General features: G+C 53.4%; 1 protein-coding gene across 2 annotated transcripts in view; it reads left to right on the top strand.

The window, feature by feature from the left end:
* Nucleotides 596-23,281, top strand: part of KDM2A (lysine demethylase 2A) — a 30,799-nt gene continuing 8,113 nt past the window's right edge. For both annotated transcript variants that reach the window (XM_021401057.1, XM_021401058.1), the window contains exons 1-11: nucleotides 596-700; nucleotides 9,526-9,664; nucleotides 10,808-10,886; nucleotides 12,139-12,185; nucleotides 12,555-12,733; nucleotides 14,059-14,165; nucleotides 14,789-14,882; nucleotides 16,935-17,088; nucleotides 18,967-19,082; nucleotides 19,924-20,050; nucleotides 21,283-21,698. In XM_021401057.1, coding sequence (XP_021256732.1) covers nucleotides 659-700; nucleotides 9,526-9,664; nucleotides 10,808-10,886; nucleotides 12,139-12,185; nucleotides 12,555-12,733; nucleotides 14,059-14,165; nucleotides 14,789-14,882; nucleotides 16,935-17,088; nucleotides 18,967-19,082; nucleotides 19,924-20,050; nucleotides 21,283-21,698 — 1,500 coding nt within the window. In that variant the 5' untranslated portion in view covers nucleotides 596-658. The remainder of the gene's footprint in view (nucleotides 701-9,525; nucleotides 9,665-10,807; nucleotides 10,887-12,138; nucleotides 12,186-12,554; nucleotides 12,734-14,058; nucleotides 14,166-14,788; nucleotides 14,883-16,934; nucleotides 17,089-18,966; nucleotides 19,083-19,923; nucleotides 20,051-21,282; nucleotides 21,699-23,281) is intronic.

Here is a 23,281-nt window from a genome sequence, read left to right on the forward strand (position 1 = left end):
GCCCCCGGGGGGTGACAGCCGCGGGCTGCGGGGAGCGGGGACGTAGCGTGGAGTGGGGACGGCTCGGCGGTCCGCTCATCCCTTCCCGAGGAGCTGCAGGGGGCTGGGGGCTTTCTGCCGCTTTAAAACTGGAGGTGGAGGTATTCCCTGACACGGCTGCGTCACAGGGGTCGGGGTCTGAGCGTGAGATTCCTCCAGGCGGGAGCTGGCGTGTAGGGTCTGTGCGGAGCGTTCAGTGCGTTGCTCCTGGCCTGGGATGCCCGCGGGACGGTGGCCGTGTCCTGGGGAGGAGCTGCTTCCGTAAGGCACAGCCCTGCTCTGTGGGCACCTGGCTGCTCCCTCGGTGCCTCTAGGTGACCAGCAGCAGGCACCAAGTCTTGTCGGCAGTGGTGGTGCCAGTAGGAGACCCATGGCGTGACAGACCCGTTGCCTTGCAGAACAGCCGGCCAAGTCACTTATCCCAGGTCGTGCCTGAAGTTAGAGTCGGAGCGTTAGGGTTGGGGTGGGCTCATCGCTCTGCTTGGGTTCAGCGGGGAGGGAGGCGGGTGCTGCGTGGCCCCATTCCCTGCCTCACTGCTTCCCTCTGATTTCCAAGGAGGAAGAGGACGACGACAGCAGCCCTGGAGTGTCCTTCTCACTTTCTTCGGAAGAATCAGAGATGGAGCCCGAGGAAGAAAGGATCCGTTACAGCCAAAGATTAGTCAGTATTGGCTCTTACCAATCAAATTCTTGGTTCTGCTCAGCTGAAGGATGAAAAAGCTCTCACTGGCGATAGGTTTAAACAACCAAACAAGCGTTGCGATGGATGGCTGCGGGTCCTAGAGACCCACTTTGTGGGTTTTGCCCTGGTGGAGGGCCCTCGTCTGCCGAGCTCTGGGTGAGGGCAGCTGGGGGATGGCACTGGGGCACAACGTTCCTTGAAGGTGCTGGACGGAAGTACAGAATGGGTGTCTGTGTAGCTTCTGGCACAGCAGGCTTCTTCCATGTGTTTGTAACAGCCAGGGAAGCTGCAGTGATGCGTATGTCGGCCTGGACTTGATTTAAGTGTTCTGCACAACCGGAGAAAACCAGCTTTGGCTTCAAGCTCTGATTTGCTTGTGCTCGTGCGTGCGTCTTCTGGTGTTTGCGTCCGTTTGGAGTTGTTCTAAAACCTGGGTTGCGGTTGCAGTGCAAGGGGCAGTTGCTCCATCTCCAGCAAGTCGACCTCGCGTTGTTTTGAGGCAGTTGGAAGCCTTGTGGGAAGCGCAAGCGCCAGCTCTGTGATAGCTGAGGCTGTGATAGGGTTTGTCTGTGAGTCACAGCAGCACAAGCATCTTCTCCTTCAAGGTGCTGTCTGTGAAGTTAAATCCTTATCCTTTAATGCTCTGACACCACTCGATATGAGGCAGCGTGGCAGTCTGCACTAAGCTCTGCCCTCAGACACGAGTCGTTGTTGCTCCTCTGCTGCTGTGAGCCTGACCACGGGTGCTGGGATGGAAGTCCTCTGAGTGGGGACAGTTGTTTGAGCCAGCGTGGAGGGAGGAGGGTGCACGGGCACCTATGGCTTGTCTGCAGCCCTGCTTTGCTGGAGGTTTGCTCCTTTTGGAGTTGGTTCTTTCCAGTCGCTTTGGTGGCTGCTTTAATGTGGTAACGCTGCCAAAAGCTGCGGTCCTACCTTGTCCCAATGCACTTGTTTCTTTCCATGACTGTGTGGCAGTCAGCTCAGGGCGCTGAAGGCAACCACTTGTAGCTAGCATCATAGCTTCCTTTGGGGAAAGGCTTTGGGTTTTGGTTCAGCTATGCATTGGCCCTGCTGAAGTAACTCAAAACAGCCAGACCAAAACAAGGCAGTTGAATGGTACTAGCAGCCAGGAGTACCAGTTTAAAAATGCTTGCGAGCTCCCAAATCAGAACTGCAGGAAGAGCTGCTGTCTGAGTGTACCCGGCCCGAACTCCAGCAGAACACACTAAGCTGGATCAGTGGCCGCATGCTGATGAGCTGCGTGTTTAAGGGGCTTGGGAAGGCACATGGACAGCAAGCAGAGGATGAGGCTCACCTCAGCTTCTGTGGCCCCGTGCTGTCCCTGCTGACCTGCAGCCCAGAGGAGGCACGGCCCCAGTGTTTTGAGGTGAGGTTTAGTTTGTGCTTGGCTCTGTGGGAACCTCCTGCTTGATGCTCAGTAAAGCTCCCATGTTGGAGGACCTTGCAGAGGTGCTTGGTTTTCTTTTCCTAGGTGCATTCTCTCAACTCGTTATCCGGTGCTGGTTATGATTTATCTGAATGTCATGCTCTTAACACATGCATTGATCTTGGGATTTGGTTTCCACGTATTGGCATTGTAACTCTTAAATGGGGCAACAGGTAGCTGGTAGTGCAGTACACATCCGTGCTGCTGTGAGCAGTGTTAGTCTTGTGTGTGACTGGCAACAACAAAGGAATAAAATACATTGTTAAAACTGCATCCCGGTGTGATAGCAGCCCCACCAGGCAAGCAACCTGGATGAGAATAGTTGATAGTGGTGAAGAGGCTGGGTTAATTGCATTGGCACGTGGTCTGTCAGCAGGAGCTTGCTGCCCGGTGTGCCAGTGAGCTACGTCGCCAGCGCCTCTCAGTGCATCACCCTGGGCTTAAAACTTGACTGGTTTCCTTTGGGGTGTAGAGAGTTACAAGCATTTTGTTTTGTTTCTAGTGAACAATACTGTTACCATACTCCTATTCAACCCAAGCCTGATGTATGTCGATTTTTTTCAAGTGATGTGTTGGTGGAAAATCCGAAGAGAAATTAGTCTGTCTGTGTCGCTGCTCCGCAGCACTGTAATGAGGCAGTACTGCGGGGATGGGCTTGAGGTGCTGGCTCTGTAAGCTGGAGATGAGTGTTGGTAACACTGAACGAAGGGGCTGAAACACCCTGTTGTGTCTTGAGGCTGGGATGATAGTCCAGCCTTGCACTGAGAGAGCCGCAGTCCCTCTGTGAGACCTGGGAGCCCAGCCTGAGCACGTTGGAGCCAGAGCTTGTCGAAGGCAGGAGGGGGAGATGGCCACCACCCCAAGGACCAGTCCTGCCTGCTGGGGTCTGTAACGCTGCCAGGTCAGCAGTTGTTATCTCAGGCATGGTTCCAGGTGGGACAGCGGCCTGGCGGAGCCTCCATCTGCATTTGCCTCGGAGGCCGACGTCCCGGAGCTGAATGCTGCTTCAGGGGATGCAGGATAGCACCCTAGATAGAAGTCATCAGGAGGACATCTCATCCCAATGGCTGGCTGGCCCCCACCTCCAGCAAACCTGGCGAGACTGGAGAGGTGGCGGCCCCGCAGCGGGGAGACAGGGTGGGGTAGGAACCTCCTCAACCAGCTCTGCTGCTGGAGAGAGCTTGCAGGGCAGCCACACCCTCCACCAGTGTTCACTGGGCTCTGGTGTGTGGAGCTGTGCGCTGCCTGGGCCCTGATGCCTGTCCCTGGCTGCTTGGTGGTACTTTGTGACAGCTCCTGGAGACTGGTGACAGTGATGAAAGGGAATGGGCTGCCGGAGGGTGAGAGCCAAGCCACTTGCTGTGTGCGCTGCAGGTGCTGGGGTTGTGCAGAACTCTGTCCCTATCCCTTGGTGCAGCCCGTGTCCTGCCTTAGCGTTGCTCTGCCCTCTGGTTGGAGCTGTGAGAATCGAGAGGAGGCCCGTCCCTAGCAGCCAAAACCCGAGGCCTCTCCTGTTAGCAGCAGTTCTCAGGCCTGTCGGTGCTTGTCCGTGTCCACGCTGCCCTGGACAGGAGTTCACATGAACTCCATGTGGAGTCATCAGCTGATGGATGGTAGGGGTGGGGCTTGGGACACTGCTGCAGCAGCGTGCTGTGTGCTGCCAGCATGCTGGGGTGGGCAGTGTCTGTGCGTGGTGGCAACAAGGCTGGCTTTGATCCCCTGGTTTCCAAGTTGCCTGTATCGGTGGTACCAGCTGGGGGGAGGGAGGGTGATGCCCAGTGCAGGACGCAGCCATGGATTGGGGGAGGCTCTTTTGTCAGACGGATGAGAAGGGCTAGAACCTCATCACACGTGTGGCCAAGGGGACAGATTGCCCCAGGGCTGTGAGAGGAAGGTTGGGAGGGCACGGGCCGTGGGCTCGCTGCTTATGCCAGGTGAGATGGCAAGGAGGAGGATGTATCCTGGGTGAGAGCAAGAGCTGCGGGTGCTGAAGCATGCCAACCTTCCCATTGCCTGAAGGATTGGTCTGCTAGAGCCTGGTGCAAAAGCCTGTCTTGGCCAAACATTGCTCACTACTGGGCACACCTCTGTTTCCCAGTCTGGATTGAGCCTGGGCTGTTAAGATGATTCATCTCCAGCTTGCCTCTGCCTCAAGATGAAGACACCACGTGTGAGTCTTTCCCAATGACCCCGGTAGAATAATTGAGCCCTAAATAATTTAGGAACTCTGTTCAGATTTGTTCTGGGCCAGCTGTAGGGACTGAGAAAGGGGAGTCGTGCTCTGTGGCGGAAGCAAGCAGCAAGCAAAGGCTGTTGCTGGGAAGCTTTGGAAATTCCAGTGGGATGCTGGAAGAGCCTCACGGTCCTGGGGAAAACGTGGCCCTGAAACCAGCGGGGTCTTGTTCTGCATTGACGGAGAGGGATGCAGGAGGTGAGCAGCTCTGCTGCCTTCTTGCTGTCCCGAGTCTGAGCAGGCCTTGTGAGCATCGTGGAAGCTGCAGCTACCAGATGGGAGGCATCAGTGCGTTTTGCAAGTTCTGTTAACAAGCAGCAGGTTTTCTCAGGGCTGTCCCAGCTGGCTGTGGTGCTGACGAGATAGAGCCATCCCCGTGCCCCCAGTGTATCTTGATTGCTCGTTAATTGCGTCACGAGCCACCCAGAGTGGGCACTGGTTGGTTTCTGGGGAGTATTGATTCTCTTGGGGCAGCGCTGGGCGGTCTCCTCAGTAGGTGGGGTTACGAGTTAGCTGTCCCTGAGCACTTCTTGCTACCGTTGTGCCAGCACTTGAGAAGCTTCCTATAGATCTGGGAGCCAGGCGTAGCGATGGGGGAGAGGAGCTGGCTTTCGCTCCGCTCCGTTCAGCGGGTCCGTGTTTGTGCGTCTGTGTTGCTGTAGAAACAGTGCTGGTGGTGAGCAGTGTGAGCTGGCTGGCTGGCTGGGGACAGTGCGGCTGCGTCTTAGGGTCCTGAGGGGTTTGGGAGAGGAGGAGCTGTGCAGTAGGAGGGGTCAGCGGAAGGCTCAGGTCGTTGCTTGCTAGGGTTGTTATCTGGAGAAGCAGATCCCAACCGATGAGGTGTGTCCTCCCTTTGGGAGAGATACTCGGAGGGGATGGCCCCTTCTGATGTTGCTTCCTTCTTTGCCTTGTCTCCTGGTTGATGGTAAATGCCTGTGGGGTGAGGGAGAAGCGGGACGGCGCTGCAGAACTCAGAGAGGAAGAGAAGAGAGAGTGGTGGGGAAGGATGAGAAGGCAGAGAGGTGCCTGTTTAAAAAGTAACAGTGAGGAGTCAGGCCTGTGCTATTGCACTGTGAGGGCATCTTGCTGCTCTCTTGCATACCGCAGCTGTGATTTTTTGGGTTGTAGCTGAGGCAGCCAGAAGGGAAGGGAGCAGGCTGGCAGTGTCCCGCCCTGTAGGGTGAAGCTGCCTGTGTATCTCTAACTTGCTGGAGGCTGCTATTTCTGTGTGTCACCGAGCCCCATTTGGAATAAGGAAGGGGCAAACTCTAGACTTCTTGTGGGGCAGAGGGAGCACGTGATGCTGTTACAACTGTGTGGAGGAAGGAGGACATCTCCTTTCTGGTAGACTGTCTCACTGGCTGTGTTCATCCTGGTGGCCCTGGGTTGTTTTCCTGCTTTGCAAGCATCCTTGGCCCGTGCCTTGTCTGCTTAAAGGACCGCATCAGAGCAGCAGAAAGCTGTGCTACAAACCCTGTGCCCAAATGTTCCTGCAGTCCAGCCTTGTTTCATGTGCACGGTTGGTCAGAACTGGCAGTGGGCTGCTACAGAGGAATCTCGCAGGGTCAGCTCTTCCCTGCTGGGAAACCTGAGCTGCCCGATATAAAGCTCTGCAGCCGGGTGCAGTGTGGATCTGGAGGATATAGATGAAGCGTGTCTCGCTTTCAGGTCTGCCTTTTTGGAGAAGTTTGGTCTGTCTTGTTCTGTTTTTTTCCCTTCCCAGACAAAGCATAACAGGTCAAAAGGCTGTTAATGCTCATCTATCTGACCGCGTAGCACTTGGGCTGGGGAAGTCCTGGCAGGGGAAGAGCTGTATACAATGATTTTTTTCTTCTCAAATTTTGTCTGATGTGGAAAGAGCGAGAGGTAATCAGATGAGATTTGCTCAGTTGAGTTGAGAAATAACAAAGCTTAACATTAAAGAAAAAGTGTTTTTTAACAGTCTGCGATGCTCAAAAGATTGGTTTTCGGTCCCGGCAGGTGGCAGGGAGGATGATTTGATGGTCCTTTCTGAGTTTCCTTACTTATGACAAGGAGGCAGGGTCTGTCTGGGTACCGGGGTGTTGTGGCCGTGCCGTAAAAGCCACTTGGGCAAATGGTGCACGTGAGGTGGGTGGCAGGTGACTGGAGAAGCAACGTCCCTTACAAAAGCAGTGCTAACTCCTTGGGACTGTTGCCAGACGTGCCCATCTGTGATCTCATCTAGCACGTTCTGCCCTGTGGCTGGCAAGTGTGTGGGGCAGCTGCCAGAGCCCTCCGTTTCCCTGTGCCCCTCATCTGCCTTTACACCCTTGCCCCAATTCCTCAATTACTCCTTGTGTACATCCGATGTTGTAACCCGAAAGTGCAAACCGAAGCGCTCTCCCTGCTCGTGCTGAAAGGCTGCCAGCCCTGCTTGTGATGGGAATCCCTCCTCGAGCTGCAAAGTCTGGAAGGGCTCCAGCTCTGCCTGGACTTCTGTCCTCTCCTGAGCCTGCTGCCGGGAGCAGGAATGTGCAGCCTGGGACGCACCGGGTCACCTTGGCAGGTCTTGAGAATGGTGGGAGGTGATGGGGGGGCACTAAACCTGCTGGGTTAGTCGCTGTTCCTCTTGTGAAAGCAGGCAGTGAACGAGTGAGCTCAGTATGGCTTTCATCCACCAAAATGATGGCCTGGACAGAGTGTGCGGTGCCCTTCTCCCTGATGTTAAAGATCCCACGTGGCCTTTGGGGTGGCCCTCGTGGCTAGTGGAGCTCAGTGTAGTGTCCAAGCAGTGCTTGACGTGAGGGGCTTGGACACGAGCGTGGAACCTGCCCACGTTCTTGTCCACATCCCTGCTCCAATGGAGCCTCGCAGGAGGAGGGCTGCCCTGGAAGCACAGCAGGAGAGGGAGAGCAGGGGGTGGTCAGGTGTGATGGGGCAGGAGGCACGTCCTGGAGGCAGGAGATGCCGGGGCATCGAGGAGGGGATGGCACCGCACGGGACAGGAAGTGACTCAAGTGCTGTTGGTTTCACTTTGTAAACACAGGAGGCTCTTTCGGCTTAAGGGTGGCTTGGTCTGTTTTCAAATGTGACCTTGTACTCATTCTTCTCTCAAAAGAAGCCTCGTGGGAGAGCAGTCCTCTGGTTCCCCTCACCGGCTGCTGTGGTGGAGGGAGATGTCCAAGGAACGTCCAGAGGAGCAGCAGTGTGGAGGCAATTCTCAGCATCCCTTGGAGCAGGAGGGTCAGAACAGAAGGGATGGCGCTGCAGCTGCCTGCAGGATTCATATTCATGCTTCCCATTTCCTACATTAAGCAAATGGTACCCAGGAGGGCCAGAAAGCAGTGGGGAAAGACAGCTAGCGTGGCTGAGAATTGCTGGCTGGCTGCTTTGGGAGGCTGAGCAAAAACTGCCTTTCTCTTGACCCTGTGTCTGCATCTCGCTCTGGGCTGCTTGTCAGTTCTTCCTTAGGAAGACTCATCAGGATGAAAAACGCCAGTGTCCCAACACAGATCACGGAGCTATGAAAGCAATGTTTGAGTGTCGCTGCTCGGTGCTGAGCACTGAGGTTGTCCCATAGGGATGTGTAACGTGCATGACTTACGTTGCTCTGCTGCAGCCAAGCTTCCTCTGGGACACCAGAGACACTCAGAGGCAGTTTTCGGGTGCCTGTTGGTCTCAGTGTGGAAGTGCCATGTCTCTGACAGAGCTGCCTGTTGGCCATGGCTACATAAGGGAGAGCTGTGCTGGCTCCAGGAGGGCAGGACCCAGCTGCAGAGATCTGCCCACAGTCCCGGCAGATGCTGTCTCCCTCAAAATGCGTGCTTGGGAGTGCAGAAGCCTTTTCTCCCTGTCCTCTCTGCATGCACTGAAATGTTGTTTTTTCCCCACCCTGCCAAGACAACAATGGCATGAAAGCACTGCAGCCATGCTCAAGTGGCATTATATAACTGATGGGAGCCATTTGTACTGTGGCAGTGCTTCTGGGTCCTCGGCAGTGCCTGGGATCCTGTTCTGTAGGCTGCTCAAACGAGGAAGCTGGGTTCTTCCCTGCTGACAGGAACAACCGGTGCTGAGGGGATCGTGCAGCCGATGCTGTGCTGGCAGCAACTTGAGCATTAGACCTTGCAAATGGCATAGCTGGAGGAGATGGTCCCCTTCCTTAGGTGTTGTGCTTGCAGCGTGGGAGCGTGTGCCTAAGTTAAAGGACAAGGGTGGATGTATCTAATGCTGTTTTCACCAAAACCAGCCTGCAGTAAGCGTGGGTGGCACAGCCTAGCCCTGTGCTCTCCTGATCCCAAACAGGTGGGAGCCAGGGACCTCAGGACACAACCACTCCACTTGGTTCCGCACTGGGATGCGGTGACCAATGACCCCTGGGATGGTGGAAGGACAGAACCGGAGAGGTGCCCTGCTCTCCAGGAGACTGTAAGGGAGAGAGGTGGAACTGTGGCAGGAGGCACGCAGGGATTGCGACGCCAGGGGTGCACTGCTGCCCCTCAGCATCAGAGGGGTCCCCAGCTGGGCTGCTGGGGCCGTGGCCCCACAGCTCACCCCAAAGTGAAGGCTGCTGCTCTGTCACCTTCCATCCCATCTCTGGCTGGCTGCCAGTGAGCGCATCTCAAACTGGGGGAAGCCAGCCTGGCTAATGCAGAGCAGGCTGGCTGTTATCCGAGGGGAATTAGGGAGCATTCCCACGATGACTCTGCCAGAACACGGCCAGCCTCTGGAGGAGTGGCTAGCAGCTGGGGACAGTAATTTCTTCCAGATCCAGCCGTGCTGGAGGAGGATGTCTGTCAGGAATCCAGTACAGATGTACTTACGAGACCCTCTTAAGAAAAGGGTTGTTCCTCACAAATGAGTGAGTAAATCAAACTTAGAAACGTACGGAAATTGGTCAGCTGCAGGAAGAGCTAATCTGATGGTGTGTTTGGGAGCCAGGACCCAGGTTGCCTAATGAGATTTCGGCCTATCTGCTGAAAACTGATACCAGCAGTGTTGGCTGGGCAGGAGGCCTAGGGGATAGCGTCAAGCGCGGCGGCGTGCGGTCTCCTCTCTGGGAGCAGAGCTGGCTCACAGAGCCCACTTGGTGCTGGGCAGAGAGGGGAGCTTCGTGGTCTTCCTGGTCCATAGCTCTCACCTCCTGGCCTGTTCTCTCCGCAGCGTGGCACGATGCGGCGGCGTTACGAGGACGATGGCATCTCGGATGACGAAATTGAAGGGAAGAGGACATTTGACCTCGAGGAAAAGCTGTCCACCAACAAGTTTAATTCAACCTTCGTTATCTTCATGGAAGGCAAAGGTTTGTGCCGTGGCTACAGCTCGCGCTGTTGCCGCTTGTAACAGACAAACACAGACAGCTGCTGTGGTTTTCCTCTTCTCCGCTGAAACGTGGTGTGTGAGGTGACCTTTTCCCCAGGCTTTTGAGAGAAAGCTGACAGTGAGCACAGCTGGATGTGCTCTCTGCATCTGGCTGCACATGGAGCCTTCCTGACTGCCGACATGAAGGGCAGTCGTGCTGATAATCTAATCCCTTTCCAGTGTCCTATGCTTTGCTGATTTTTCTTTTCTCCTCCTCTTCACTAAAGCTGAGTAAACTGGCTGGTGCTCACACTAGTTGTGTGCTTTCCTCTCCTGTGAAGTGCTTTACTCTCAGAACCCACGTGGAGCAGAGGAGGCAGGAATGTTATGCTTGTTCCCCTGCAAGTCCTGCAGCGGTCCTCAAGCAGCTTGCAAGCGATACAGGGCTTATCAGTAGAGGTTGGGTTTGAGCTTCCCAAGTCCTTAAGCTAGGGAACTGGTACCAAGGGAGCACGTGTGGGGAAATGGCATGGAGTGAGCTCACTCTGGAGAGCCATGTGCTTGTGTGCAGCTCTGCAGGCTCGCTAGTACACATGGCAGCCAGAAGTGAGAGGGTTTGCCTGGGACGGCACCTGGAATTGCAGCCACATGTCTGCTAGATGCTCAGTTCAGAGTACATGGGGTCTGCCTGCTGCCTTTCACCATGTGGATGGCTCAGTGGGATGTCTTTTCATCACACAACCAGTGCAAGCCCTCCTGAGGATTAACCGTGAGGGAGGAGGTCCTGCTTGGCTCTGTGCTTCTTAGGGAAGTGAGGACCAGAAGGCCAGGCTGTTCCTCTGTCTAGCCCAGCCTCTGGAGCTCCCCCTCCCTCCCAGGGGGTGTTTAAGAGCTATCAGCAGCTCAGGCCATGCTGCTTACAGAGCTACCACAAAGGAGTTCCAGGATTTCTGCAGGAGTGTGGGAATGACAAGACTTCCTTTATGGACACCTGTACTGCAGAGGTTTGAGGAGGTTCTGAGCAGAGTCTGAAGCTAGTTTGCAGGGAGCAGGGTTGAACTAGAGATCTTGTCTAACCTCAGTTTGTATACGACCCTCTGTAGGAGTCTCGCCTAACACCTTCCTCCTTTTCTCCCCGTGCCAGACTTCACAGTTGAATACATCCAGCGGGGTGGCCTGAGAGACCCCCTCATCTTCAGGAGCTCTGATGGCCTGGGAATAAAGTAAGTGTTGGGGCACAGAGTGGTGGGTGGCTCTGGCCTGACTCGTTGCCTGACTCTGTGCCGTGGGCCATCTGATCCTGGTTGCTGGATCTGTGCTCTGCCGAGCCGATAGCACTGTGTCCTGTCCACGCTGTTGAGTAAACAGAGGAAAGCATCTTGCACCTCACCTATCCTGTTGTTACTAGTCTGTTTGGGCTTCAAGTGAGAGGATTGAATTGGCCGTATGCGATCACGGTTCAGGCAAGTACCTGGCAAATGATACTACTGCTCTGATGCAACATCTGGCTTTTTTTTTGCCGAATAATACAGGCAAATGTTGCCAGATTGACTACAAAATGCTTGACTGTCTGGCATTTTCCAGCAGTCAAACTTGATCTGCCCAACATGTTTACTCTCTCTTGCTACAGTAAATCAATTAAGGCTTACTATTTTGAATATAAAGCTGTATTGCTTGAAGGCTTTGTACCGTTTGGTGGTGTACCTGCTGTTGGTATGGATGGATACAGCATGGGTAGGATATGTAGTTTTAAGGCAAGTAATACTGCCTCGAAACATGACTGCTGTCAAGTTGGAGGAATAAATTAGCCCTAGCAAACTTTGTCAGCAGCACTGTTCTTAAATTCACCATGAAAGGGTGGACAGTACATAATGGAGTGCATGGTACGCTGTGCCGTGATGAATGCAGGAAGAAACTGTGCCAGGCTCAGTCTTAACAGCTGCCTGGCTTGGGAGGGCACGTATTTGGTACTGAGGGTTACAGGGTGGGTGAAACAGGATTCCCTTGAGCTTTGGGTTATTTCTCTGGGTCTGGAGCTGCTCGAATGTCTGCCTGCCCTTTGTGCTTGTGACAGTAGCATTTGTGCAGATACAGTCAGAGTAGTTACGTTGCGTCAGTGAAATAGACTGCTTCTGCTAGTCTAGCTGTGCCCTTTGTGTTGGGACAACCCATGCAAACGGTCTTTAAAGTGAGAGCTGGGGTTGCTTAGCTCAGTTCATTTGCCAGAAGTCTGTTGTGCTTTGTAGGTGTCATATCTTGTTCCCAAATCACTCTTGCTTACCTAGCAACGAGTCGGGCCCCATTTCAGCCCACACTTGTGCCACTAGAGCCCCGGATGCGTGGTGCTTGTCTATATGTTCACCTACACCCATCAGACAAAAAGAAGCACGGTGGGGCTGAGAAGAGGTTCAGGGTGGGAGGAGTATGCCAACAGAAATGCTTGATGATTTTTTTAGCAAGGTGTTTGTCCTGCAGGATGCCAGATCCGGACTTCAGCGTGAACGATGTGCGGCTGTGTGTCGGTGAGTGTCTCTCATTGGAAGGGAACCACGGCGCACGTCAGCTGCACCCTGGGAAGATAGGGAGAAACAGGGAGTCGTGGGGTGTATCAAAGCTGGAGGCCTGGTTTTGTGGCTCCCCTCGTGTGCAGCTGGATGAAGCTGAGCCATGCTTTGCCAGTGGATCACAGCTTTACCTGCTTGAGGAGTCTAGTTAGTCCTGAAGCAGCTTGTGTTTTGATGTGGGTATGGAAGAAGATGGAGTTATGGGAGAGGCAAAGACATTGCATGTGTGTGTGGGTGGGTTCTTTGAGGAAGAGCATCTGGAGCATCTCTTCTGGGTGGCCTGTTGTGCACGGGGACGGCTCCAGTGACATTTGTCTGTCCTGGCAGGGAGCCGGCGGATGGTGGATGTCATGGATGTCAACACACAGAGGGACATAGAGATGTCCATGGCGCAGTGGGCACGCTACTATGAAACACCTGAAGCTGAACGGGAGAAACTTTACAATGTCATCAGCCTGGAGTTCAGCCACACCAAACTGGAGAACCTGGTGCAGAGACCTGCTACGGTCAGTACAGTTCTTCCTGCAGGGGTGTCCCTTCCCTTGTGCTTGTGGTCCCCTGCCCTCAAAGTGTGGCAGGAGAGGCATAGCGTGCGTGGGCTCGGCCAGGCTGCGCTTTGGAAGCTGTTGGAGCTGGTTCTGTGTTTGACTCAGATCCAGCAGCTGCAGCTAATCTCACAGTACGCTGGGACTGTTCAGCTTCGGCTGTAGTGACCGTGGTGCGTGATTCTGCAGAGAGCTACCGTGTTTGCTAGCTGTCAGCAATTAGAGAAATGGAAGTGATTTGCAAAGGAATAATCGGAGTCAGGTCAACTGCTCCTGCTGGCTGAGTGTCTAGAGCAGACACAGAGGTCAAACAAGCATCTGAGCTTGGATAGAGAGGTGCAGTGTATTGAGGCAGAATTGGGGGTGCTATCTCCTAGCCTCTCCCGGATAGCTGAGTCCACTGTCTCTGTGATGCTAGGTGCAGAGCCCTCGGTGCCAGCGAGGTCTAAAATCAGACGACAGGGCTCAGCAGTGCTTGCTGCATTTGGAAAGAACTGCAAAATCTGGGGTGAAGCTTCATGGCTTGCTTGGAAACAGCGATCCCATTAGGATGACACTTTGGTGTCTGACTGCACAAGATGATGGGAGTTGTTGCTGATGTCAAGTGATGAAGTCTCTGAGGGCAGGGGTTGCCCTGGAGTAGGGCACAGCAGTCTGTCTGGCAGGTGAAGAAGCATCTGACCCTACTGAAGTGTGACAAATGGGGTATGTGAGGTGAACGTCCTGAACTTCCTCTGCACTCAGCAAAGAGAAACGGGCAGCTCCGAGGGCCACTTGTTTCTCTCTGCTAACTGTAGAGGGAGCCTGGATATCTCTGCTTGCTCTGGCTGTGCTGAATCTTAGCAAGTTGTAGTCCGTCCCAGCAGATGCTGCCCGGCAGATGTTTCATGTAAGCCCGGTGTATAGCAGTTTGTTGCTGACCCCTAAGTGGAAGAGCAGCATCTCTATACTGTGCTTGTGATCTTGCTGTGGTGTTTGCTGCTCACGTTAGTGCAGAGGCTTGCTAACATGAGAACAGCTAATCCTAAATGCTTGACGTGTGGGATTGCAGCGGGGGCACAAGAAAAGTTGCTGAGGTGTGCAGCAGCCAAAATGGGAGAGTTGTGGCCATTCAGCTAACTCCAGAGCCCCTCCTTTCCTTCCTAGGTCCCGTGGTTTGTTGTGGTTGTGCTCTGAACTGAGCTTGCTGGCAATCTGTGCACAGCACCAGGGTAGTTCTGGTAGCCTAGTGCAGGGGTGTTGTGCCCCTTTCATCCACACTCATGTCTCTCACTTTTCTGCTGCAGGTGGATTTGATTGACTGGGTTGATAACATGTGGCCCAGACACCTGAAGGAGAGTCAGACAGAGTCTACGAATGCTATTCTAGAGATGCAGTATCCAAAAGTGCAGAAGTAAGTGACTTGTTCTGCTGCCTGCCACCACTGGCACAGCTCAGGATCTCTTGCAAGAAATTGGCCCAAGGGAGAAGCAGTTTGTTCCAAGGGGGGAGCGGGAGGAACAGCCGTGTCACCCTGCGTCCCCTCCACCCCGTTTATTTTAGTGGGTGACATTTGCAAGGGCTCTGCAATTAGTTATTGAAGCCTGTGCCACGTGCTGTGTGGAAGGGCTGTCACGTCACCTCGAGAAGCTTGCTGCACTTTGAGGTAACTCTTGATGCTCGCTACTTCGAGGCATCTGGAGACCTCTGAGTTGTGAAGTGCTGCCCATCCTTCCCTATAGGCCGGACCTGGGACTCAAGGGTTTCTAGAGCCACTGAGAGGGTAAGGATGAAAGCTGCCCTCTTGCCTGGACTAGATCTTGCAGGGATGTGACAGAAATGTGAAGTGAGCTCTCCCACAAAGCATCAGCTCCCTGCTGCTGAAGCGCTTAGCGCTGCGGGGATTGGTTTCAGGCAGTGCACTGAACTACGGGTCGGGGTTTGGGCAGCGTGTTCACTTAGAATACACTGTATCCGTTGAGAAATGTGGATGGCCACCTGTTTTCACCTTGATCTTGTCATCTTGATTCCCACCAGGTACTGTCTGATGAGCGTCAAGGGCTGCTACACCGATTTCCACGTGGACTTTGGTGGTACTTCGGTGTGGTACCACATCCACCGAGGAGGAAAGGTAGGAGGACAGTCGCTGTTGGAAAAGGTGAAGGCGCTTTAGGAGGGTGACTTTTAGTGTCTTCTTTATTGATCCTTGAAGATGCAGGTCCCAGGCAGTGAATTTAAGTGTCTTTCACTCTAAACTTGTTTATGTGTGGCTCTTAGAAGTAGCTCAGGCGCTCCGAGGTCCACCAGGCACAGGCTGAAAACCCATGCTGTAGAGATCATGCTGAGAAAAATGGCTAGAGAGCCTGCTAAAGCTTAACTGTCCAGGGATTCTGAGTAGCCACCAGATGTGTGAGGGTGTCACCTTAAAACATCAAGTAATGTCAAAAGTAGAAGCTTTCAAACTGAAGGTGGGAGACAAATAGGTTTTCTACTGAAAGCCTAATGGTTTTTTTTGGGGGGGGGGTGGGGAGGGTGAGAAGTAGTTCTGAGACAACAATGTCAGACATGAGCTTCTTGTCTGTAGTCACTTTCTGTAGCTGCATCAGTCCAAGATGTGAAAACTGGACCCCAGGCTCTGCTGAGATAGAGTTGATCTGGTTACAAACTTGATCTGTGCACAGTTTGCTCCGCAGTTGGTTGTGTCTAGTCAGAGTCGAGCTGGGATTTCTCTGTGCCAGGTATCCCTTACTCCAGCTTGCTCTTGTATGTGGGCCTGATTTGAAGGAATCCCACCTGGAGGGGAAGCTGGGAAGCTGCCAGTCCTCTCTCCTGCCTTTAGCATGGTGAATTGCACCTTAATCTGTGCTTGTAGTTGGATTTGTTGTGTCTGTTCTCTTCGCTTTCAGAGAAGAATCTGTAGCAATTGAGGTGCTGTAACACTGAAGGAGATAGCTAATGCTTGCATGAATCAAATGGCCCAGCTAACACCTCATCTACCCTAGAGGGCACAGCTGTGTTCAGCAAGTGACACTTAAACAGCACCAAATCCTTGCTGGGAGCAAGTCCCCTCTGATTGCCATTGGACAGATGTGCCCATTGTCACAGATTCAGTCTATGCTGTAGCAGTACTGCTATAATAGCATGGGAAAGCTTGTATTTAATTTTTTGCTAACTGCTATTGTCAGCTGTACTCTAGTTAAGGAAACTTTGCACTGCTGCTCAGGGGAGCAGCGCAGCAGATTGAACACTGCGTGAGTGAATTGGTGCAGTCAGAGCAGGGAAATCTGATGGTAACTCAGCGTGCCACGTAAGCAAAATAAGTATCCTATAGTGCAGAATTTACCCAAGGCAGGCCTCACCTCTGTTGCCCAGTGAAATGCACCCGGCTCCTAAACTTTGAGAGCAACTGGAAGCAGTCTGGAGCTTCTGGTTAAAGCCATCAGTCATCTAGGGCTGTAGTCATTAAGGATCCCCTGCAGTGGGTGAGAGCAGATCTGTGGGAAGAAACTGGCTACATGGACAACTGCTGGGCAACGATACCATCCCATCTTTCTCCACTGACTTAAGCTGGGTTTAGGGAAGGTAGCAATCTCTGTCCCACTAGTAGAATCTGGGCTTTCAACCCACTTCTCCTTGCAAAGGAGTTGTAGCTGCAGGACTCTCCCCTCCTGATTTTGATAATTTGTGGCTCCAGTGGTTCCTCATAAGACCAGCTAACAGTCTCTGAAGAGCCTAGCTGGGGGTGGATAGTTACTGGCCAACCTGTACTGCACAGAGGCTGAGAAATGCAAATCCCGTGTTCGGCTGTGGCTCTAAATAACGTGTTCAGAAAGATGCAGGTACGTATCTCCTTTGTTGCAGTACTGTCGTGTCTTCAGTGGGCTTCATGTCTGTTGACACTGGCTTTCAAAGTAATGCCTTAGAGCATCCCAAGCTCGGTCTAGAAATGATGCTTGGTGCATCAAGGGAGAAAGAGCCCTGTTCAGTGGCTTGCTTTCTCTGGTGGGACAGCTGTCTAGGTCACTCGACTGGGGATTTCTGCAGGTCTGCATCCTCTGTGGATGGGACGAGGAAGATATTTGGATATCTGGGGAGGGGAGCAGGGCAGGTTGAGAAGAAGCAGGGTATGGTCAGCAGCTATTAACGGTGCGGTGACTTACGTATGTGTGTTCTTTACTTGCAGATCTTCTGGTTGATCCCTCCTACGCCCCAGAACCTGGAGCTCTATGAAAACTGGCTTCTCTCAGGGAAGCAGGGAGACATTTTTCTTGGGGACAGAGTGTCAGAGTGCCAGCGCATCGAGCTCAAGCAGGGCTATACGTTTGTCATCCCCTCAGGTACTGCAGGGTGGGCGGTTGCATCTTGTCTTTTGCCAGGGTTGTGGCAGGAGGCTGAAACTCCTGAGACACGAGAAGAATTGGGACAGGCAGAATTTAGCTTTCTTCCTTCATGAGTAGCAGAGAGAGGGCGATGTTATGTGGCTCTGTTCTCTTGCTTGCTGGCTCGCAAACTATGGCTGTCATGGCACTGCAGATTCGACACAGGTGTCCAAAAGGCTTTGTCTGACTTGCATCACAAAAGGAGGCTTTCCCAAAGCCCATCATGCTGATGTGTGGGGTCTCCATTATCAACGTGCTCTGCTTTGCAAGACAGTGCACCTCCTCTGCTTCCCGGCTCTCTTGTGAGATCTCTGCGGAGTTGAATGCAAATTATGAAGCAAGAAAGAGAGGTAGTATCTATGTTTAGGGAACGAAGTGACAGCGATTTTCTGGAGTGTGGGAGATGGGAAGACTGGAAAGCGTAGAGCTAGAAGTGAGTGCTGGAAAATCCTGAAACCTGATAGGGGCTGGGAAGCAGTTATTTGGATAGGCTAGCAGGTAAGAGCCTTGCACAGGGCGTGGACAAGGAGATGTCATGGTTGAGAGTGGAGCTTTAAGAATGTTCCTGAGCTAACAGTGGACCACAGAAGGAAGCAGAGCACTGATTCTGGCTCTTTTTCCTGGGTGATCCCGCCACTTGGGGCATAGTTCCTTAAAGTGATTTGAGAGAAATCCTAAGCCTGACTTTGTTAAGCCAGCAGAACGAGTGGGAGTGCATCGGGAGTGTCTTGTGTGAACAATCAGTGCAGTGCTGTGCTAGGAAACAGCAAAGGCAGAGAAGATTGGGTGCAGGGTTGGGTGAAACAGCAGCCTGAGTTGTTTGTTGGCAGGAGCTGGCTCACTGTCTTTTAGAGCTGTGATTTAGACCCGGGACGTCTGTAAAATGTGCTAGCAATAGGGAATGCTCTCTTGAAAGGGATCCCATCATCTTTCTCCTTACAAGGGATCCCTCTCAGGGCTTCTAATAGAACTGCCACAGAAAAGTGAGGTCCATCGGGCTGCCTCAGATGGCAAAAGCTGTTGTAACCTGCTGTTTCCTCTAACAGTGGCACAGGATTTAGCTGTGTTGTATACACGCGTTCCCGTAGCTTACAGCAGAACCAGGAACAGAAAGCAGCAGGGGTTGCACAAGGGACTCTTTTGAGTCACGGTGTCTTAACTGACTCTTTTTGCCCTAAGGGAGCCCATGCTGGAATCCACAGAACATTGGGCTTGTCTGGATTAACCTCTGAGACAACAGAACAGGGACTAGAGTTACTTTGAGGGTTTTTTTCCATTGTTAAATCAAGTTTGGAAGACTGTTCCCACTGCTGCAGATGTTATTAAGTATAATGCAGCTAGGAAGCAACTGGCAGAGACACTGGAATGACATAAAGTTGTGGATGGGAGATAGCTACTGGCACGCTCGCTACCGTGGGAAGATGAATTTAGGTGTGTAAGTATAAATCTGCCTCTAGCTCTTAGATGGGTCAGGTGAGCTGAATACTGAGTAATTCAGTGGTGATGCTTTGTGAGGAGTGGATGTTGCTGTGTTAAAGCAGGTGTCAGCCCTCCTTGAAGAGCTGGGATGCAGATGGTCCCATCCTCTCCTTCCACTGCTGCTAGCCTGTGGTTAATATGATGAGTCGGTGGCTAGTCTGTTGACAGCTGGCCTAGGAGTGGCTGAAAGCCTAACTCTCAGGGTAGGCCTAGCTGAGCAGCGTGCAAGTTTTGCCAGCTGAGAGCCCTTCTCCAAAGATCACGGGTGGTAAGAGATTTCAAAGGAATTGAATTAGCTGTGAGACCTCGAGCTCACCTAGTCACTCAGCACAACTCTTCCGACTCTTTCTCCCAAAGGTTGGATCCATGCTGTGTACACTCCCATGGACACACTGGTTTTTGGAGGCAACTTCTTGCACAGCTTCAACATCCCTATGCAGCTCCGGATCTACAGCATCGAAGACCGCACGCGGGTGAGGAGAGCTGGGAGGAAGCAGCCTCCTAGGATGGCAGGGAGGGGCGCAGGAGCAGCGGTGTGCAGGCAGGCAAGCTGTATCTCACCCCCATGACAGATTGCTGGAACTCTCCTGCTAGATGTGCAGGCAGGAGCTTGGGTGAGGGACAGCCTGTAGCACATGTCAGGGCTTGCTGTGTTCCTTCATGGCACCTCCAGTCTGGCGTCAGGCATCCAAGGGGTTGGAAACGTCGCAGGGAGCGTGGCGGGGATCTCCTCTGGCAAAGCAGCCGGGGAGGAGGGAGGCAGCAGCAGGTCCTTGGGAGTGCATCCAAGCACGATGCCTGTGCCCTTAGCCATCTGCCTTCTGCTCCTGTTAGATGTCGATCCTAGATGCTGGTGTGATAAAGATGGCTGAAACTAAAGGCTTCCAGAAAGCTCAAGCCGAGAGTGCTGTTGACAAGTGGGCGCTCTCCCTTGTTTCTTGAGGGGTTGGGCTCCTGCAGCCCTTGGTGTCTGCAGAGAAGCCTTGGGACAGTCCTGTGCCGTGGCACCTGCTGCTCTCCTGTACTGAGGAGAGGGAGGCATAAGGGGGAAGCGCAGTGAAGAGCTGCAATCCTAACAAAGACGAAGGAAACGTTGATGTTAATGACTTGCAAGTGAGAAGTGCCTGGTGTCTGCTCCGCCTGGCCTCCGCTCTCCTTCCACGTGGAGGATGACATCTGGCATGGATGCTGCTGTTACACATGTACATGCATTTCCTGCCTCTCAGGAGGGGATGGGGCTTGCTCAGTGCAGCACAGCAGTCTGCAGCCCTGTGCAGAAGGCAGCCTGAACTGATCGCCTTCCCTCTTCTGCAGGTCCCAAACAAGTTTCGGTATCCCTTCTATTATGAGATGTGTTGGTACGTGCTGGAGCGCTATGTCTACTGCATCACCAGCCGCTCACATCTCACCAAGGACTTCCAGAAGGAATCACTCAGCATGGGTGAGCTCCTGTCCAGCCCTTGTTTCTCCCTCTCGCGTGCTGCTGCAGGTCTGTGTGTCAGGCAGGGAGGGCTGTGCGGGATAGAACTCGGGACCATCGCTTCCTCCATTTCACGGGGTGGTTTCTCTGGGTGTTTCCTCTCGTTTCTCTGTCTGCTGTACCGAGCAGTCAGAGGGCAGACTGCTTCCTCCTTTGCTCTTGTGTCAGGCCAGACTCCTTGCAGCTGCAAAACCAGCAGACCGGTTCCTGGCCTTGCTCGTCCATGCAAAGCCTGTAACAGAAGAGGGGAGGGATGCTGCGGTGACCGCGCCTTGCTGTGGGGCTGTCATACTTGCTTGCTCATCAGGGCCTTCCTGCATGCAGAGTTTGAGGAGCTCTGTCAGATGATCTTCAAGAGGGTCTCTCACAGAAGAGTCGTTTGGCCTCCTTACAGCCTGTGTAGCAGTTCAGATTATTTGTTACGGATACCCTTCTCGAGACTGGGAGAGAGCTGGATGGCCTCTGCCCAAGGGCCTCGGTACAAATCTGTCCCCTCTCCTTGGAAAGGACCTACGTAGCCACTGCTGGTCACTTTGCTCGTAGCCGGAGCCTTTTGGGACATGGGAGAATTGCTCCCAGCTACTCTTAGCCTCAGAGGAGGGTGCTTTGTTAGGCGCAGTCTGGCTCGGAGACCTTGTGGTCATCTGGAAAGCCCTCATCCCCCGCCTCCCATCAGGAAGGCAGGACCGAGGTCCCGGGACCAGACGGCTGGAGATCCTAAGCCCTCCCAAAACAAAGCCAGTCTTCAGCTCTGCTGTCATCTCCTGGAAGAGGTTTCCCACTTCCCATACCAGGCCTTCCACAAAGTGACTGGGAACAGGAAGGTGTTTAGATGTTCCTTTCTAGCAGCCACGCGCACCGTGCTTTCTCTGGTCTTGTCCCATGAGTAGCTGTTGCACCAGTAATACACTTCACTGGTCATGTGTCTCACCGTACTAAAGATGCAGTAATTAAGCATGTCCCCCTTGAGTTTGTTTAAAAACTATCACTTTTCAGTTACTTTCATAACAGGTAATGACAGTTTGTTTAGATCCCCCAAAGCTTGGAAATCATTCAAGGAACTTCAGAACAAGGCTTTAAGAAACCACCAATTAAATCTGGTTAAATCCTGAGGGGATTCCTTTGAAAACGGAATATTTCCTGTGACCAGGTGGCCACGGGGCTCTCGCCTCACGCTTTCTCTTTCACGGCAGATATGGAGCTGAGCTCCTCGGACTCGGTAAACATGGAGGAAGAGGAGGAGGAAGAGGAGGATGCAGCAGGGAAGGAACCGAGGAGACCGATCACCAGACGGTCCGTTCTTACCAGCCCCGTAGCCAATGGTGCCAATGTGGACTATGATGAACTGGGCAAGAGCTGCCGGAGCAGCTTGCCGGCTCTGAAGAAGAGCCCATCTATAGACTCCTCTGACTCTAGCCGGGGCTCCCAGAACGGCCAGGCCTGGGACCCTCACGGTGGCAGTCCACGCAAGAGCAGGAGGGTGCACCTGACCCAGTTTGAGCTGGAGGGGCTGCGCTGCCTGGTGGACAAGCTAGAGTCGCTCCCTCTGCACAAGAAGTGCGTTCCCACCGGCATCGAGGACGAGGACGCTCTCATCGCTGATGTCAAGGTACGTAGGCTCGGGAGCACCACGTGTGATGCTGCTCCCTGGATGAGTTTGTTTGCTGGTGTATCGGAGATGGGAATCTGCTCCCCTGTGAGGAATCCCTGTGCGCTCCTGCTCTTTAACTAGTCCTAGGAGTGATGTGTCTGCAGGCTCCTTTTCTTCCACTACGTGAGGCTGATGTTGCACGAGCTGATGCTGCGGGACAGCTTTGACTTGGATTTTGGCTGGGTCCCTTACGGGTGCTAGAGCTCATTTGCAGTGTGGTTTGTGTCGTGTTCTGGCTCTGGCTGTTGGATGCTGTGATAGTTGGAGTACCTTGTCCCAGGTAGATTTGTGCTTCTTTGGGTTGTTCACACAAGGTGTTGATCATGGTTTATATGAGAGTCTCTGTCCAGCTTTGCACCCTGTGCTATATCTGTTCTGTTTTGCCGCCTCTGTGTATCCTGAAATCATAGAATATTCAAAGTTGGAGGGGACTCACACGGGTCATGGAGTCAACCTCCTTGGTGTTCTAGCCTTTTCAGTGCTGAAGTGAGAAATTCAGCCTGTGTTCCCTGTGAAGTCCATCTTAGTTCTTAAACGCACCGTGACTTCCCGCTCCCTTTCTTCCTGACGATGACCTGCTCAGCTACCTGTACCAAAGCTGACAGCCAGGCACAGCCATAGGGGCACCCTGTTCCTTTTCCAGGTGCAGTCTCCAGACTCTGCGGGGCTGGGGGCAGCAGGATGCAGCTTGTGGTCCTAACTGACCCCATGGCTTGTAGATGCCGGAGGCGCTTGGCCACAGGAGCCTGTGTGAGCCTGTTAGGGGTAGCGGCTCTGCTTTCCCCTGGGTTTTTCAACTTTGCAGCACGCGTTTCCGAGCCACCGTGGCCCTGCCTGGACCGTGCAGTGCTCCAGAGAAACATCAGCTGCGAGCAGGTTTCCCCCTTGGGAATCTTGGTGGTCCTGGCCAGACCGAATGCCCCCAACACGCTTTCAGCTGTACTCTGCTAACCAGCATCCCCGGGCACGGCCGTGGTGAACGCTTCCTTTCCACACTGTCTCTTGTGTGCTGATGGTGGGTTTAGGATGCCCGTGTGCTGGGTCACGTGGAGAAATGCGTTGTTGCGTCCCGTCACGAGCTGAGCCCGGAGCTGTCACGTGGTGTCACCTGACACTTGGGATGTGACAAAGACCTGCTGCCAGCTCTGTGGTAAGAGGGACTGTCTGTCCATTGAGGCTATGTAAAACCATTCCAGAAAGGGCTGTGTCAACACCGTGAGCAGGAAGAGCGTGTTGCTGTCTCTGCCTCCACCTTGACCTCTTAGCTTTGCTTGCATCCTTTGGACAGTTCCTGGCAAATCTACATGGCTGCTGTTTGCTCTACCGTAGCGTAAATGAGAGGGCTTGCAGGAATCCAAGTGACTGCTAGCGTGAGGAATGAGGCTGACACATCTAGTACTGCTGTTCTGCTGAAAAATGTCCATGAATTTGATGATACCGCGGAACGGTTGGGTTGGAAGGGACCTCAAAGCCCCACCAGCTTCACCCCTGCTGTGGGCTGGTTGCCCCCAGCCAACCTGACGAGGCTGCCCAGGGCCTGT

This window comes from Numida meleagris, chromosome 6, assembly GCF_002078875.1.
Source record: "Numida meleagris isolate 19003 breed g44 Domestic line chromosome 6, NumMel1.0, whole genome shotgun sequence".
Taxonomy (NCBI): domain Eukaryota; kingdom Metazoa; phylum Chordata; class Aves; order Galliformes; family Numididae; genus Numida; species Numida meleagris.